Here is an 18,624-nt window from a genome sequence, read left to right as displayed (position 1 = left end):
TTGCCTTAGCCATTTGTGGTGGTCTGCAGCCTGGGTCGTATTGCTGTGGCATTAGCAGCATTTCTAAGAAATGCAGGCACGTGAAAGGTTTTCTGTTGATCAGCTGGCATGTGGGAGAGTGGATGTTAGTAGAGCCGCTGGCATGATGATATTTGTAGGGGCTGCTCTGAGATGGTGCAGCAGAGTCGGCGTTCCTGCTGTAGGCAGCAGAGCTGCTCTTGCCATCAGCCCTGCGCTCAGAGAGCAGCTGGGGCGTGTGTGCGGGGCAGGACGGACACCTCCGCGCACATGGCTGCCTCTGTGCAGGGCTTGGGAGAAGGGGACACGATCCAGTCTATCCCAGGGCTTCACTTAATAGCCAACTGCTGCAGATGTGCCAGCTCACATATGCCTTGAGTGACAGTTGGCATTGATACTTGGCTGCCTTATTTACAGCTTCTTTTTGTTGTGTGTTTTGAATTAGCGTTTCCCTTTTGCCCAGGAAGAACCATACAGTGTTCCTCACTCCTGCCGATGCATTTGGGGTTGGCGGGGCCAGAGCCCCCGGTCTCTGCTCTGGTGACCCACTCCTGCCTGCCCTGGGGACCTTGGCCGGAAAGGAGTGACAAGAGGCTGCCTGGACTTCATGTCCCTGTCGTTAGAGCTGCAGTGGTGGCACAGGGTGACAGGAGGGACCGTCCACAGGAGCACAGGTAGCCTATGCCAAGGAGAGCTTGAAAGCACATAAAAGGGTGGGAGAGGTAGGTAGAGTGAAGAAAGGGGAACACAGCTTCTTCTTGAGAATAAAAGGGAGACAGGTGTATCTGTGCACAAACAGGTATTAGAGGGTGGAGGAAGAACAGTCACCCTCAGCCTGAGGGGGGAGGAAGCCGCACACGCCTCCTGAGGGGCCGGGGCGGGGCCGCCCCGCCAGTCAAGCAGGAGCTCCGCGTTCCCATCCCCTTCTCCGCGGGGCCGACGTGAGAAGGCCGGTAGCCCCGCCTGAGTAGACGGGCTGCAGCCTGGGGCTGCCCAGCAGTGCCGAGCTCCGAACCACCCGCCTCCCGCAGCGCCGTCCCGCCGCCTCCCTCAGGGCCGCCCCGCGGCCCCGCCCCCCTGCGCGCCACCGCCCCCCGGCAGGAGAGGGAGGGCGGGCTGTCGGGGCCGCGCACGGGGACGGCCCGGGCGCCATGTTGGAGGGTTGCTGAGCCCCGGGTCTCTGTGTGTGCGCGGCGGCTGGAGCCCGTTTTCTGCGTGGGGTGGGGGGGGGGCTGGAGGAGGGGAGCAGCGCGGAGCGGGGGGGAGACGCCCAGGCGGATCATGGATGTCGAGAGGCTGCAGGAGGCTCTGAAAGGTGGTGCCGGGGCTTGCCGCGGAGAGCGGGGGGTGGGGGAGCGGTGTCCCCACGCTGAAGGGGAGACAGGGTGGGGGGGTCTCCCTCGCAGCCGAGACCCGCGTGTGGGGAGGGAGCACCCGTGGGTGCGGGCTGCACGTCCTCTCCGGCGGGACGAGGATCGAGGTCCCCGCGCTGCGGGAGGGGACAGCCCGCGTGGGAGGGAAGGGAAGGGAAGGGGGTCCCGCGGAGTGGGGAGAGGCCCGGGGGTCCCTCTGGGGAAAGGGGGGAGAGCAACCGGTTCCTATCCCCTGGGCTTGCTCTGGGCTGCGTGAGGGGCAGCAGCGGGGGGGAGGTTGGTGGCCCCACGGCTCCCCTTCCCCAGGCCCGGGGTCCTGCCTGAGTGCCCTCTGCTCCCCCTTCTGCCTCCCCCTCCTCTGCCCTCACCGTCTTTCTCCCCTCGCAGTCCGCTTCTGGGCTAGCTTCCTTGCTGGGGGCAGCCTGAGGAAAACAGCCTCTTTCTCTGTTGTAGCTGCTCGAAAGAAGTTGCAAATCAACTTTTGATACTCAGATGCACGTAGTTTCTCCACATGAAAATAAGTGTTTTACAGGGCTGGGAAGCCGGCTGAGCTCCTGGGAACAACTGAAGCATTGTTGAAGTGTGAAAATACTTTTGTGGGAGCTGTGCTAAGCGTTAAAGCAAATAAGTCCGTAATTATTGTTAATTTTTGTTCTATCCTGTCGTATTTTACCATTCCTTTTGTGTCATTCTCATACCAACAGATTTTGAGAAGAGAGGAAAGAAGGAAGTGTGTCCAATACTGGATCAGTTTCTTTGTCATGTTGCTAAGACTGGAGAGACGATGTAAGTCTGACTTTTTATGTGATCTTCAGTTGTAGCATATGACATTTCTGCATTTTAAGTCAATGAGATGCTACCTGGGTTCGCTTTTTGTCTGTAGATTGCTTCCGTGAGTCAAATAAGCTTGCCTTAGTTCCCGTTTAATCTTGGATGGGTTAGTTTTGTTTGATGGTAGTTAGTTTTATTTAGCAGGGGGACTTTTTGCATGGGCTTTGCTCAGGGGTATCTGTCAGGTCTGACTCATTCCACTCGGTGCAGTAAACCTGTTGCTCTTTCTACATTTCTTGTGACATGTTTTTTTAAATTGAAAGTTTAGCTCACTGTTGTAATGTCTGTTGTATACTGTTGTAGTACCTGTTGTATACAGTAGCTAATAGTATTATTTACATAAAGATATGAATGCCTTAGATTATTTCTTTTAGGCTGTATCTGCCGTGCGGTGCGATGACTGTGTCTAAATGCTTTTGGTGAAGAGGGGAGAACCACGTCGGTGCTCGCTGCAGAGGAGATGTACGGGAACTCCTCTGGATTTTCGTAGCCGCTGGTTTTTTCAGCTCGGACCGGAGTTTTATCTTCTCCTGGGCTCCCTTCCGCAGCCCCCCGGCGGGTCCGGGTCCCGGCCCGGCTGCGCTGTGCCCGGCGGGTCCCGGTCCGGGTCGCTGTGCCCGCCGGGCTGTGCCGCCCGCTCCGGCCGGGCCAGCGCGGGGTGACTTCCTGCGGGATCACTATTTGGCAGGAAGGGGAAAGGCTTACCCGGGTGCCTTGTTGTAGGCTTGCTCACTTTCTGACGCCCGGGCTGTCTCCTTGTTTTTGAGGCCTAGTGCCAGACTACAGGCTTCAGCCAGAGATACGTGCTTTTAGCAGTCTTTTATTAGCAACTAGGGATCACAGGAGCTTTGGGTTTCTAGAATCCCTCTAACTTGTAAGAGGTTCATAGGTTTCAGTCTACTGAGTTGTGGTTTTTGTGTTGTTTTTTTGTTGTTTGGTGGTTTTGTTTTGTTTTGTTTTTTTTATTAGTACCTTGCTAGTACTGCTTAAACTAGTGGTTTTAAAATAAAAGAAAGTTCTGAAAGGTGCTTTGCTCCTTGACTAGAAGGTTTTGGATCAGCAGAAATCCACAGCTGTAATGCTTAATATTTTGGTGTGCTGCTTATTTTAGTATGGGCTCACTGTGGTGTGTTCTGTCTGTATAATATGTTTAAAATATTTTTCCTGTTCTGAAGTGTTTTTTTCAGACTGTCTTATTGTTTCTGCTATTATTACATATATTCCAAAGTAATTTTAAAAAGTGATTGTGTAGGGGCAAGTTCTTAAGAAAATTCTTCCTTATGTGGAACTTGGAGAGTGAATAAACTCCCAATTTTTATTTCTATTTGGCAAATATAGATTTTTTTTTTTTTTTTTCTTACATTACTATTTGTTTATTACAAACTATTGCTTAAACATGAACTGGAATTTATCATCTGGAACTTCATGCAGACCCTGGCTTTCTATTTTTCTAGGGTTGTATTTGGTTTTGTTCAGGTCTGTAACTTTTTTCATCATTCTTGGACCTTTTGGTTGCATTAAATTGTTTTTTAAAAAGTGTCAGATGTAAACATCAGAAGTATCTAATATAATCTGGAGACAGATGTGGAACTATTGTTCAATGAGATTTAATTTGCTTCCCGTTATCTACCGAAGTCTGTATTTCTTCCTCAAGTATGCTTCTGTTTTTAGTGATGTGTTATGTGTCAAAGTGTCAGGAAGAAATGAGTAAAAACTAAAGTCTCCTAGTAAACATTCACATAAAGATTGGTAATATGCATTATAGGACCTTAATGTATTTTTAAGCTAGTACAGCTTGATCACTGTGAAAGTGTTCCTGTGAACACACAACCTACCAAATACATATTAAATTAAAATGAGCTAAATATTCTTTATTTCCAGTTATGCAAAAGTAACTTTATTTAATAGAAATCTAAACCAGTAATAAATAGCTTGCCTTGGAATGAGAAGATCCTGAGTCAACATCCTGAGTGTTCTTCCCTTCCCAGCCTCTTCTGGACATAGTTGCAGAAGGTCTTGTAAACAATTAGTAAACTTAGTTTGAAAGGTTTCGAATGAAGTAAATGAAAATTACTTCTGAGGTTCTCATTAGAGCATGATGGTGGCTTAGACAGCTTGCTTACCAGATTGAAAAGCACAGGCTCACATAAGGCTGTTGGGCACCTCCCTCCCATTTCCTTCATTGTGCTTATTCATCTGAGTGAGTTATGAACAGGTAAACGCAGGTTTTGGTTAAGCTGTAATTTTACTATTATTTCTCTTAGCAGCAGTTCTGTCTAAGGCAGCACTTGTGTCACTGTTTAGCTTGTGCTTTTTTGACTGTTTATGTAGCTACATGGTAACCTAGTGCAGGAAACTGCTCCCAGTTGTAGTACCTTTCTTTTTGGCACTACTGTTTTTAGCAAGGTTCAGTGCATTGATCCTGGCTTGTTTTGTCTGTGTTAACTGATATGTCAGACCCCAGCACAGCTGAAGATGTGGCGTAGTGGAGGAACAAAGGGCGAGAGTTGTATAAGCCAGCACTGCAGCTATGATAAGGCTCTTCAGAGTGTGTCTCTACTGTAATTAAAAGTCTTTTTCACTTACAAAGAAGGTGTGCAATACAAATGTTGCTAAATTTGGTTATATTACCAGCATAAACTTAGTTGAGTTATCAATACCTTGCAGTAAAAGCCTGATCATGTAATCATTTGTGTTAACTTCATCTATTTGAAGTTTAAGCTTTCTTCTTGTGCAAAGTTAACCATTCACTTAATTGTTTATGAGATGATGCCCTTCATTTACAAAAGTCTGTCTAAACTTCCTTTATTATAGGTGAACAGAAGCGAAAGTTTGATTGCTTGGCTACTTACAAAAATATTTTTTGTTTCTTAACAGTTGCTATGGTAAGACATAGCCCTAGGTGAAATATGAAGTTTGTGGCTCAACCTTTTTTAGTCTTGCGTTGAGTCGTAGGACTTCTATGTTTTCAGAGGAGTGATGTACTCCTTGATTGACTTGACACTTTACTGAGATACTAAGATGGAATTTCTTTAGTGAGATGAGGTAGAATCAGGGAAGATCATTATGATTTCCTTCCCTCTAGTTTGTAAAAGATCAGTGTGACTTGCAAAACTGGGTTAAGTGAAGAGGAACAAAATTTCTTAGTCTTAATACTTAGGCTGTTTTAAAAGAAGCTTTTCACATACAGCCGTGTTTTTGTGTTTTTTTTTTTTTTTTTTTTTTTTGCATAAGAAATCAATTTATCAGTTTTTTTCTGAATTAAAAACAGCCTTAAGAGGTGGTACAAGAATCACAGCACTGCAGTACTAGAAGTGAAATGCGAAAGTGAAATATTTTTTCTTCTTCCAAAGAATTCTTAAAGAATGGGTATGAAGATGACTTATCAGTTTTGACCTTGTGTCTTGTATTTAAAGTACGTTTTCTCTTACCTCTTAGGAAATTCTCTTGGATTTAAAATCACTCTGCCCCTTCAGTAGCAAAAATGTTTCTAAACCCTTTGTTTAGGTACTTCACCAAGAAAATCCAATTTGTTGGACTGGAAAGGAGAAGTAGAATTTTCCTTTGGTTCTGAAGTTGAAAATAAAACTTAAAAAATAAAAATGATCAAAAATTTTATGTTGATTTTTCTCTGCATTTCCCCCACTCCTGCCCTGGGGAAGCAACCTATGAAGCACACTTTTAATGGCTTACTATAGTGGAATGTATAATAGAGGCTTACTGGCAGTGAAGGAATCCAGAAATAAGTAGTGAACTACCAAAATCTGGAGAAATAAAGTACGTAGGCAGAAGTGATTAACTGTAAAATAGTTCTAGGCTTAAGTAGAGATCACTGACCTAGCCAGGATGTAATGTAGTTATACTAGTTCTATGAATGCAGTATAAACAGCTATTAAAATACATTCTGGTTTTATTTCTTTGTGTAGTCAGATTCTTTCCTCAGAGTTTCCTTGGAAGATCTGAAATACTAATTTGCACCTCATCTAAGCCTGAAGACAGGCGTCATCTCTTCAGTTGAGCACCAACAGAAATGCTTTTCTGTAAAGTACATGTGATTATAGAGCAAATATGAACATCTATAGTATCATCATAGAACAGTGTAAGTTGGAAGGGACTTCTGGAGGTCATCCAGTCAGGCCCTGTATTTGAGAGGAGCTAATTCTGAAGTTTAGGTATCTTAGGGCTTTGTGCAGCTCTGCCTGACGTCTCCACTGGTGGCAATTCCATTGCTTCTGTTTGGCTCCTTGTTTCACTGCTTAACCACGTGCACAGCATCTTGGAGTTTCCCTTGGAGCAAGCTGGGATCACTGCCTCTTACCCCTCATTTGTGTATGTCTGAAGGGAACCTATTTCCATCTTGCCTGCACACAGTTGTGAAAGGCAGCAGTTAAGATTCCTCCACCATAGCTGCCTGTTTTATGGAAAATGACACGCTGTCTTAGCTCCCTGCCTAGGTCATGTGCTGCAGCTCTGTGGACTTAGTGGCCTTTCACTCATATCAGTCTTTCTGCTCTCTTTTTTTTTATTGCATGACCCCAAACTGGACACAGTGGTTATGGACTCATAAGTGCCAGACAGAGAGATATAATAACTTTCTCTGATGTTGCAAATGTAACCCAGTGTGCAGGCAGCCTTTGTCACAACAGAGCCGCAGTGACAGATGTTCAGCATGGGTTTTGGCCCCGGTATTGACTCTGAGCAACATCGTTTATACCTGGCTGCAGTCAGACTTTGGACCCCATTGACCACAACCCCTGGTGTGTAGGCCTAATGGTCCACCCAGTCTGTAGCTGTCCAGCTTGGCTGCAAAGATGCTGTGGGAGACTGTGCTATGTGTTTTGCTAAAGCTGAAACAGTGTTAGCTTTTTTTTTTTCTTTCCAATCAACAGTCCGTCAGGTAGACCAGACACGATTTGCTGTTGGTAACTTATGTAACCATAAAATCTAAATTACATAACTGTAGTCCTGTCAGATAATGGCAAACAAAAATATGACCCTTTGATACTTACTCTATGAAGCCATGAACTTTTTTACTACATTTTTGAAACACTTTTAGATCAGTTTATCTTAAATATTATTTCTTTACAGGAGTGAAATGGTTTGTTTGCTGTAGAAAAGATGTGAGTGGAAATATGGTAGCAGTGAGCATGGATGAAAATAAATTTCTGTTCTTAGCTTTAGTGTTTTAATGACATATTCTGAACTCTTGTGTAGTAATTTCCCTTTTTATGTTACAAATATGTAGTTTTTTGTAGCCATATGTCCTCTAGCTTGTTTCACATGCTTAAATTTAACTCTACATTTTTTCTGTAAAGTACTTTGGTTTTATTCAGCTAGCAGTTTTGTTGCTTGACATATAAATTGCTAGTATTTCTTGACTAGTTTGAAAATTTTGTTCTGATTTGGAAGTAAATCTTTACCTGGAAATCTTTAGCACTACTGAGGGTATGTAATTAATTTTTTTTTTTTTTAAAGTGAAATAAAACAATTTTCAGCTTCCTGCCATAATGAACAGGATAATATTTTCTGAAAGAAGTCTCTGTGCCTCTGTTAGTATAGGCCTCTTCCATTTCCATGTTCTCAGTGAAGCAAGAGATGTGAGTAAACTTCCTTGCATTGTTTCCTACTATTATTTCTTAGTAACTCCGTTCCACTAAGTGACTGGAGTTATTCCTCACTAATTCCCATTCCACTGACACTGTGTTCTCTGTTTTGTAATCCACCGATGCCTCCAAAGGACAGAAATCTCGACTGAAAAGCCTGCTGATTTATCTTTGTCAAAGGTAGCTTAGCTTCCTGTCTCTTGTACCTGTATTTCAAAAAAAATATATATGTATCAAGTATATAGTTGTAGCATTTCAGAGGACTTAGTTGTGATACAGGTGAAATCACTTGCTGCTTTAGGAAATGCACACTATTATATTGTTTTAATGCTGCTACTTCATATCTACTGGGAATGGAGTTTACAGTATAAAGGTCAGACTTCAACTACCATTATAAAATGTGTGTGATGAACTGATCTTAGTAAACTTTAGTCTCTATAGAATACATATGTAATGCAAGAGAAAAAGCAGTAGCGTTGCTAGCCTTTTTGGTGTAATAGGGCTGTTTTGTCTGCAAATGTAATTGTATGTGCATGCCGACTTCCATTTTTAAGTACATCTCTTCCCTGCAGCAATAAACAGTCTGTTCTGTGAGCATACTCCCTCTAGTCTCTTTGCAGACAGTTCACTGTTACTTTGCACAGAGCTCCACCCACTCCCTCCCCTGCCCCCCCAGTTTATTCTGTAGCACTTAATACAGTTTCATGTGCTTCTGGTCACCTGAATGGTAAAAGGGTTTGGAAAGAACCTTAAAGATAATCTAATTCCACACCCCGTGCTGTGGTGACAGATACCTTCCCCTAGACCAGGTTGCTCAAAGTTCCATCTGTTACCTTTAGTATCCTTCTGTTGGCATCTCCTGTTGTTCAAGCACAGTTCTCCTGCGTTGCTTAATTGAATTTGTGCTCATCTTCAGAATTTCTATCAGTTCTTTACCTCTTAGTAATGTTTCTTCATAGCTGTAGTGGCTGCCTCAGTGTTACCTCTGTCTCTTCCAGTGGTCCTCAAGTCTCCTGTTCCTTGGTGGCTTGGCTCGTTACTATTTCACATGAAGTACTTTCCCAGACATTTTGCTATTGTTCCACTTCATATTACGCTTTATAGTAGCAAAGATGTTTTTCTGTCTTTACCATGTAATTGATGGGCCTTGCTCCCTCTTCCTCTCTGCAGATTTTTGGGAAGGATTATCAGATTTGTGGGTAAACCAGACTGATGCTGCTTTTTTTCACAAAGCTGGTGTCTTGGCAGGCCTCATTTTTAGAAATAATACTACTTGAAGATGGTCACAAGATTTCCGTGATAGCTACATCTGATGCGGCTTTGCTCGGAAGTCATAAGAGGGAGTGTGATGATGAAGAATACCTGATGCCAGTGTATTAGGTCACTTAGGTACAGTACAGCTTGTCAGCCCAAGCCTATGTGTGTGTCAGCTGAACTGCCTTGTGTAGAAGCCAATTGGGGTGGCTTTTGTTTCTGGTTTTGGAAGGAATTAGTAGAGGAAGTGCTGTTTACCTGATGCTAGCAGTACTGCTTTCAGACCTGAGCGAAGCCTGTCTTTCTGTAGGACAATGCATGAACTGGCAAGCATAGGGGTACAGCACAAAGCAAATTCAGATCCAAAAGTAGTTGTACAGGGTATGTTTTCATTTAGCTGGTTTCCCAGCTTTATTGCTCAGTGTAGTAGGGATTTGATAATATTATCTCAGCAAGCTCTCCTGCTTTTCTGCGGTAACTTGTGGATCTTGATGCACTGGTCATTTAACAGCGATAGCTACGCTTACCAGGTGAGTTGCAACATTCCTTTTATTATTCTGTGCAAACTGGTGATACCTGGAATAATTCCAGTGTCTGATATTAGTAGATACGTGGAATTTAGTTGCGTATGGAAGAGGTGATGCATTTATATATGCAATTATCCAAACATTAATTTTGTATTACTCAGAGTGATTTGTCTGTAGGTAGCTCCTATAGAGATAGTAATTTTAACTTGTTTTAAGTTCAGGAAGACTTTTAAACGTGCTTCACTTATTGTATAATACTTTACTGAAGTTTTGACTCCTCCACTTCTGCTGTACAGGTTAGTTGAGAAAGTGTCATCTATTTGATGTGTCTATATTCTGCCTGCATCAACTCCAGAGTACTACAGAGTTATGTTGTGCCCTTACTTGATGGAGTATTTTCCTGTGCAATATCTATTGAATGGGATGCACTCTGAATTCTGCTGTGGTATTCCTGCAGAATCTCTATAATACAGTGCATGGCATCATTCTTGAAACATGCCCCAGTGAACACTAATCTGTTCAGTGAAATTTTATCTGCAGTGGGAACAAGGAAAAGCTGAGAATAATCCATGGAATTGTTAGTCTGAGATATGGTTGTCTGAATTTCAAGAAAATGTTCAACCATGTTAAAGGCAGATCTAGATTACTATGTAAGTGTGTTTGGGGAGTTATTTTGACACAGATAATATCTATCTTCTATTGATGATCTTTTCGGCTAGAGCTGTTCAAATGCAGCTACAGTTATTGTTGGTAGAACAGATGAACATAAATGTTCCTAGTGTTTGTGTGACTGTAGCTCGTGACCAAAGTCCAGTACTTTTCCCCTCCCAAACTCGTTGTGCTAGTTGCTTAAGTGATACTTTTTTGCAATTCAGAGGTTGATGTGAATGTCCTTTAACTGAAGTTTACAGGTTAAAAATGAAATTTCAATAATATGGTCGCTGAAATTGTGCCTCTTTGGAATAATTATTTCTAGTATGGTTTGTTGTAGTAATAACCAAATCAAAGTCTTGCAGTAAGTGTTGCAGAAATATGCAGTAATCTAGTCCCTGTCTTGAAGATATATTCTACACAAACAAGGCAGATGTGGGCTGAAAAATGTTGCTCTACATAGTGTTTGCTGAGAGTTCCTGAAAATTCTGTGTGCCATATAATTAAGTTATGCAGGAAAGATTATTTAGAAGGTTATCAATGAGATTACAAAGTACACAAAACCTCGATGATTTTAAAATAATGTAGTACAGTGGGTGCTAACTAAATTTTTCACAAAGCTAAATGTAATAATTACACAGAATATTGGTAAAAAAATTATCCAGAACTAGAGAAATAAAATCTCTTGAGGTAAAGTATACTCTAAAATATGTGACAGCAGGAAGATACTAGAGCTCCATATATTGTTGCATAAGTTTAGTGTGGTTCCCTGAACTAGTTCTTTTCCTGCACAATAGGAAAGAAAAGATAACTAAATTGTAAACAAATAGGTTAAGTATAGTAGGTGCTGCTCAGATGGGGGAGTACTTAGCTGGTATTTGATGCTTATCCAAAAGTCTGTGTTCGTAAGACTTGGAGAGCTTTACAGTTGTTGTGCACTTTATAAGCAAGTCAGTATCAGAGGTGATCATTCTACTTGCAATAAAACTTGAGGTTTATAAGAAATGTTATTTGAATATAGGCATAAATGAAGTATATGAAGAATAAGAAATCGGAGTAAGGTGAGAATTTAAATACTGGTACATAATGCAGAAGCACAGTAAGTGAAATTGATCAGTAAATACACCAGTTTATTCTTAGCAGCCAAAGATAACTTCAAGTGAATTTTCAAGTGGAAGAGGAAAATTCAGGGAAAATGAAACGCACTTTCACTCTCTATCTTTATAGGTAAGCCACTGCTGGTGGCCAGTGGAAGTTTTGTAGGCTCTTAGTTACTTTGTGTATATCATTTTCCACTCTTCATTCCGGAATAGAATTCCTTGAGGCAGAATCTGTTGTGATCTTGTCCTCTTTTGTTTTGTGGTCAGTTTTTGCCTTGAAAATAAAAGAAAAGGAAATGTGCTTGTGTTTGGTTTTAGGTAACTATTTTACTAAAAGTACTTTCTTGAAAAATTCTGACTCGTAGTTCAAATTTTTTCTGTTCTGTGGAACAGCTGCTTTTTGTTTGAGTCAGCTGAATATTTATCAGGAGAGATCAGAATTAGTCCCTTGATGATTATAGATATTACTTTAATGTCTTCAGCAGCTGTCTGTTTCTGTAACTAAGTCTTAATCTTTGTTGTTCCTGGCAATAGCAGTAGTAATTTGCAAGTAGTAGAGAGGTGAACACTTGTACTACCGAAATAGATGTAGTTCTATTGTATTCCGGTTTCCGTGGTTCTGCAATGAGCTCGTCAGGCTCACGAGGAGAGCAAAGACTTAAATTAGGCTGACAACAATCAGCAAGTGAAGATGGAAAAACACCTTCTGTGCTTGTGGGAAATACCAGTTTTTCCTCTTTTGAGCTCTTCAATATATTTTTAATTAAAGTGAAAGGTAACATGAGGTCAAATCCTACTGAAGATAAAAACATGAGTGTGTTTTAATTTTACATGAATTACCCATTAGGTGAAAGTGAACAGGAAGCTCCCCCAGGAAGGTGTTTCTTAACAAGAGGATACCACTTACAGCAAAGCACAGTGTTCCAGTAAATTCACGGTGCTGTATCACCTAAAGTTTAAAATTTATTGCTCATTCAGAAACATCAATAAGAATGTAACACTTACTTATGGTTTTAATGTAATGTTAGGTTGTGCTTGCCAGTATCATTTAGGAAACTAGCCTGCATCGATACACGGGGGATTTTATTGTGTAAATCTGTTGGCATTGTTTGGAATTTCCCTTGTTAATCTGTGTGGATGGTGAAAATAGCAACAGTGCTCAAAATGATGACACTAAAATTATTGCACCAAAACAATGAGTATTAAAGTAAAGCACAGGAAGTAGGAAAATAAGTTCAAAATTAAATTAATATTGGAAACTAGTGGAATTAAGTAATGTGTGTTCTTATATCTGGTATGTGAGGGCAGCTGCCTAAAGGAATGGCTCTGCTCTCTATTGTCACATCACACATCTTACTCTTGCTTATCTGTAGCATTAATTTTGTGGTTAGACTAGTGATTAGCTTCACCTCTCCGTGTGTGGCATCACAGGAAAGTGTGGGAGCTGCAGAGCAGGCTTGGTCCTTTCCTGTGTAGACCAGGCACAAAGGTGAGTACATGGCGGGGGGACACACGTGATGAAAACCCCACTGAACCACAGCGTAGCTCATCTCCCCATTCATGGGAGTTCAATGGTGCCAGCTTTCTGCTCCCAATATTTTTCAGAAGTGTTTTCTGAAGAAATTGAAATTGAAAGCCCTTTTTCTACCACTGAGCACTTGTCATTAAGAAGCAATCTTTCTTATTTATTATATAAATAGTGTCTGTGGAAGTGTAATCTCAGTTAACAATAACTGGGGAGGAAGGGGGAAGCTAATATAAACTACTCTTATTTCTTGTTATGTGTTAGGTGAATCCCTCCAAGATTGTCCTTGGGTTACTTCCTTCTGTGTTCTGGGAACTTTGCCTTAAAATCATCGTAGCTGTATGTGGAGTGTTTGCATTCTAAATATACTATTTTGTAGTGGTTTTAAGTTTATTTCTGTTTTCAGAGACCTAACAGGATAAGAGTGTAGAGGGCAGTCCTCCCTTCTCTTGCTAAGTTCTGATGTTTCTTTCATGGCCTATTCAATTAACAGAATCAGTAGTAGATCTGCTTTGTTTTCCTTTTCATATTATGTTCTTTGTGGCATATAGCATCTCTCCAGAACAGATGGCATCCTCTTAAAATTTAAACCAAGTAATTTTGCAATGAACTTAACCACTGTGAAATCTGAAGACAGACGTCCCACCAGGACTCCTGGGACTCTTAAGGTCTCCAGAAGCTTAACATTCCTTCAATATAATGTTTTTCTTAATTAAACGTGTAATCTTTGAAGCAATTCCAGAAAGATTTACTAAATAATTGCTGTACCTTTATTTCAGGAGGTAGCCGTGTTTCAGGCACTCTGAATTCTTCCTGTTGTTCAGTTATTTTTAGGTATTATCCTGGCTTAACCTTCCATGAGTCTTATTGAGGTCTGAAACTTAAAATCTGGTACAGTTTGTATAAAGTGTGTAAGCCATGTGTAATACCTTAGAGTTGTGTCTGATATTTTAATACAGTTGCTAAAAAGGGAGATCAGTAACTTATGCTAGTTGTCTTCTGCACTTGTGGAGACTTGTAGTCCAATCTACACTTATTGTCCAAGTTAATAGTAATGTTAGGGACTGTGGTGTTGTAGCAAAGCCTTCCAGTGTAGTCCTAAATACATGAGAAAGAACTGTATTACTTGTTTAACATGGATAGTTTTTCTTAAGAGCAGTAGGGAAGGCACTGTGTTTTATGATGGAGGTAGGGATATTGCAATTACAGCTTTGTCTCCTTTCTTGTTCTATTTCTCTGAAAGTTAAGGTTTTTCTGTGATTCTCCAGACTGCAAAACTTTCCTCTTCATTTCAGGTTCTTAAGTTGCTTTTCGCTATTTACTTATTTTACTTGGCTTTTAATATTTGTAAGATCTTGCGTTTGCCTTAACAGATTTGTTTAATTTTTCTGGCTTTCTGCTCTTTTTTGTTGAAATTCCAGGTTTCCTGAAGTGCAGCTACTAAGTGGCAAAAGAATTGAATAGAAGAACTTGACCAATGGTCAGAAGAAAATATCAGTTAATTCTCTGACATACAAAAAGCCATCTTGATAGTGCAAGGTTTTGACAGAGGGTTTTCCTTTCTTACAATAACCAGTGCAGTAAGTGAGAAAGCTGCTTTCTCAGTTTCATCAGTACAAACATTCTGACTAAGCAGGAGATAAGGGAATGGGAGGGAAGTCTCTTGCACTCTGGACATGATAGGATTAGATCATTTCCATGTGAAATGCAATTTTGTTTTTGATATGCAAGTTTGGAAAGATTGATTCTGTGCAAATCATGTTAGTAAAGAAGCACTCGTACCTTGCAAGCAACTTTGTGCTAGTAATTCTTTTAAATTCAAGCACAGCATCAGATTACTTGAACTGCTTTCTGTCTGTAAGCGACCTCTGTCCCTTATCACGGAGTGCTGTTTATTGAATAGAACTGCTGGATTTCTAAACTTGGTTGATGTTGCTTGGCGAACTTCAGTTGATCTGTAGTAATGGATCAGTTCCAACAGAAAACCATGTAGTTCAAGTACAGGTGTGAAACAGCTGCTTTTATTAGAAAACAAAGTTAGTTAGGATTGTGTTCATTCTTCTTTCTGCTCTGGTAATGCTAGGTTATATCCCTTGTCTAAATTAATCTGTTTTTTAATTCTTCCTTCCCTACCCAGTGGAGTTATTTTTGCTGCCTCATCAACTTTCAATGAATAAGGACATTATTGTAGTACTGTTCTGACCATAGTTTCCTTATATTCCTTTGTCTTTCTTCATAGGGCTTAACTTTCTTGGCTTTTACTTGGTAATTCTGACCCTATCCTGGAGTTTTGTGTGTGGAATTTTTTTAGTTTTCATTTATTGGTGTGATTCCTTGTGTAGCCTGTCCTTTTATTTAATCTCTGCTTGCTCATTTCATGTCTTACATGTATTTCTCCACTATTTTTTTTTCTTTAGTCTGTTCTCATGATGCCTCTAGCTACATGTAAATATTCTCAGAACCTGCTTATGTTTCTCATACTACTGGCTGCTTGGTCAGGTGCTGTTTGCTTTCCTGTTTAATTCCTGTAAAACATAGTGTCTTCAAACACTGGAGTGTCTTCCATCCATGTTTCTGTTTTGAATTTTTATTTAAATTGTAAGGCCTGTGTTCTGGTGCAGTATCATGGTGCTAAACATATTTTTGTACCTTAAAGCACAGTTATTAGCGTGCATCAAATCCAGGACATAGTATCACGTTTTTAAGTAATATACAAAGACTGAACTGTTGGACTTCGTGTTAGCTTCTATGCTTTCGTTGGTTGCAAAGCTGTTGAAGGTGCTTTTTAAAAAAATATGAATTGTTGAGTTAAGCTGCCAGGATTTATATCAGCCCTGGGAGAATTTGAGATGCGTAGTTCTGCTATGAGAGAAACAACAGGCTCGTTAGCCCAGGGGTACTGTCTTTGTACGGGTGTATTTATACAGGCCGACCCAGATATTGTAGTGAAACATGTTTTAGATATACATAAAATCTATGTAACTTCAAAGTTGTCATTTTCTAGAAGGAAAGTACACTGAACTGAAACATTTTAGGATCAATTGATTTTTTTTTTTTTTAAGTATTGTTTATGAAGATTGTTTTTGCAGATCATACGGTGTTCCCAGGACTTTTTTTTCTTTGGCTATAAAAGAGCTCTCAAAGTTGCTGGTACAAGTTCACAAGTTAGCGTAGCAGACAGGAAAAGTATGGCTTAGAAGACACAATGTGCATTCTGAAAAGGCTGATTATGTACAAAGCTGAGTAGGAAGAGCAAGTATTTATAAAAATGCCTGCTCAGAAGAAAGCGTGAGTAGTTTTTTCTCCATGGAATTTCTTCAGTTTGGTTTCTTTAGAGTTTAAAGTGTTTGTCAGTTATTTTCCAGTGTATGAAACTGAATGAGGTTGAACATAAAACTGTGTGGAAGAGTTTTCTTTTGCTTCCATTTGGCTCTTGGTTTAATTACAGGAGGTATTGACTAAACTTTCAGTGTCTCCCATTATTTTTTTTTCTTGAAAAGAGATACGCGCCCTTTGTTTCTCTTCTCACTGCTATTGTCCGGCTTCCTCAGTGACGAGTCTTTCAATGGATGCTGATAACTTAGTTTCTAGAGGTGTAGATATAGATTGCTTTGCTAATTAGGAGGATATGCCGTTTTTATCTTTTTTTGTGCGTGTTGCATTGGCTTAACAGTTCTACCCATTGTTTATGAACTAAATGGTTTTCTCTCTGGATAAGATGCAAGTGAGTTTCAAAGGTTTACTTGATATCAGCTTCTACATGTCATTTTCACAGACTGGCAAAACAGGAGAAGTAACTTTCCTCTTTTGATACTCACTTTTGATCACTTCCACTGAAGCCAATGGAAATTAAGAAAATCTACTGTCCCTGGAGAAATTATATATTTCTTTTTGTCAGAAGTGAGTTCATTATTTTAACGATTTCTTTAGATATGCAGCCAGATATATTTCAGTTTTGTAGATCAGTTTGAGGGTAATCTTTTCTTAAACACTTTTAAAAGTGTTGAAACTTATCTACACTTGTGACAATGTGCTACGAAGTTTCTTCCAGCAGCCTTACTTATGCATATTTCTTAAGTTGAGATTCTTTTTATATAAATCCTTTATTAATCCACCTTGTGTGTTGTATTTCTTAGGACTTGTTCAGGGTTAGCTTAAACTAGAGGCACAGGACACAGCTCTTGGAGGCTGTTGGTGTCTGGAAACGTGGTGGTAGATGCTGCTGTTGCTGACTAAGGGACTGGCTTTGGGGGAAAAGGAAGCAATAGCAGTTCTGGGTGAGAGCAGAAACCTGCTTTCCAGAGCTTTTTGCCCTGGATTTTGAAGTGTTTTCTTCCTCCTGTAGGGATAGTGTGCAATCCTGCCCCCTTCCTGGCATACACAGAATTATAAGTAAGTGAGATGAGGGAAAGAGGGGCAGCTGCTTACGGGGCTGGTAGGAGAGGCAGGAAGGAGATGACTGAAGGGCGGTGCGCAGAAGGTGGAAATTCTTCATCCTAGGATAAGGACAGAGTCGGGCTTAACAGAAACAAGTGACCTGCATTGCAGCCTCCAGAAACCTCCTTCCTGCTTTCCAGGAATCCACTGCGCTGCTACTGCAGGACTGGATTTCGTATACGTGGTTGAAGGGCCTGGAGCTGACTCAGTCTTCTGTGGTGCAAATAGTATTTCCTGTTGAGTGGCTGGAGTTGCCATGTAACTTAATGGTACTGGGATAAAGCTGTTCATCAGAAACCAGTTGCATAGATTGAAAGTGCTTCAAGACATCATCTAAATATGAATACATTTTAACGTCTAAATTACGACACTGAGGTCAGGAGATGAGAAGCACGAGACACCTCTGTGACTTCAAAGTGGTTGTTCATGGTATGAACTGCAGTTACATCTGTGACTGCAATGTGAACGCACTACTTCAACCAGTTAGCTTTCATGCTGCTAGTAGTGCAGCCACAGCAGCACAGAATTCAGCAATGTTGAAAAAAACCTGCTTGAGAAACTGAGTAAATGTCAGCATTAAGCCTGGCCTGAGCTCCCCCTGCTGTGGTTACACTGTTGCTAGAAACAGTTTCCTTGGTGTAAAGCTGGTGTTGCTGTCTCTGCCTTAGCTGTAGTAAAGTTGTGACTGCAGGATAAGTTTGTCCTTAAACTTCTGTTTGTAAGCTGGACTGTGTCACCTGGTTGGCAGTCATTTATCCTGTATTTTAGAAATACAGGATGAAACGAGCTTTTTATGTCAGTGTTGCAGATGCAGGTTCTTAACCTTGTTATGAGAGTAGAAATAGTAATTAAGATACTTGGGTTTAAAACAAATGATAGTTTTCGAGACATCTATATAGGACCAGAACGTTAACATTCTTTGGTTGTTGGTTTGTGTGTGTTTTGTTTGGGGTGTTTTATGTTTCAGCTTTGTAAAGAGAAGATGATAAGTACTTCTTTCAGACAATTGCCATTTTAAATCTCATATGTTGGTTTACTTTGGCAACACAACATTGGATTAATAATCTATGAAAATATAAGGGTTACTGTTTAGCAAGAAATAGATAACAGTGAAAAGAAAGAACAGCTCAAGTTTTAAAGCATAAAAATTTATTGATGGGGTTGTCAAAGAATGTTTAGAATAATAGTGGAATCCCCTTTCGTGAGGCAAATAAAGCTCCTGGAATGCTCTGTAGGGAATAATCCTATTCTGGTATGGGGTTATTTACTGGGTCTTTTCTGTGTTTTGTGATGTGCTTATATATT

General features: G+C 40.7%; 1 protein-coding gene across 1 annotated transcript in view; it reads left to right on the top strand.

Annotated features, from left to right (window-relative positions):
• The first annotated feature begins 1,110 nt into the window (after positions 1 to 1,110).
• PPP4R2 (protein phosphatase 4 regulatory subunit 2) overlaps positions 1,111 to 18,624 on the top strand; it is a 31,161-nt gene continuing 13,647 nt past the window's right edge. The window contains exons 1-2 of the mRNA XM_065075362.1: positions 1,111 to 1,333; positions 2,096 to 2,177. Of these exons, the coding sequence (XP_064931434.1) occupies positions 1,300 to 1,333; positions 2,096 to 2,177 (116 nt within the window). The 5' untranslated portion in view covers positions 1,111 to 1,299. The remainder of the gene's footprint in view (positions 1,334 to 2,095; positions 2,178 to 18,624) is intronic.

The sequence above is a fragment of the Columba livia genome, chromosome 10 (genome assembly GCF_036013475.1).
Source record: "Columba livia isolate bColLiv1 breed racing homer chromosome 10, bColLiv1.pat.W.v2, whole genome shotgun sequence".
Classification (NCBI taxonomy): Eukaryota; Metazoa; Chordata; class Aves; order Columbiformes; family Columbidae; genus Columba; species Columba livia.
Note: the sequence above shows the minus strand (reverse complement) of the source record. Positions and strands in the feature narration are given on the sequence as shown.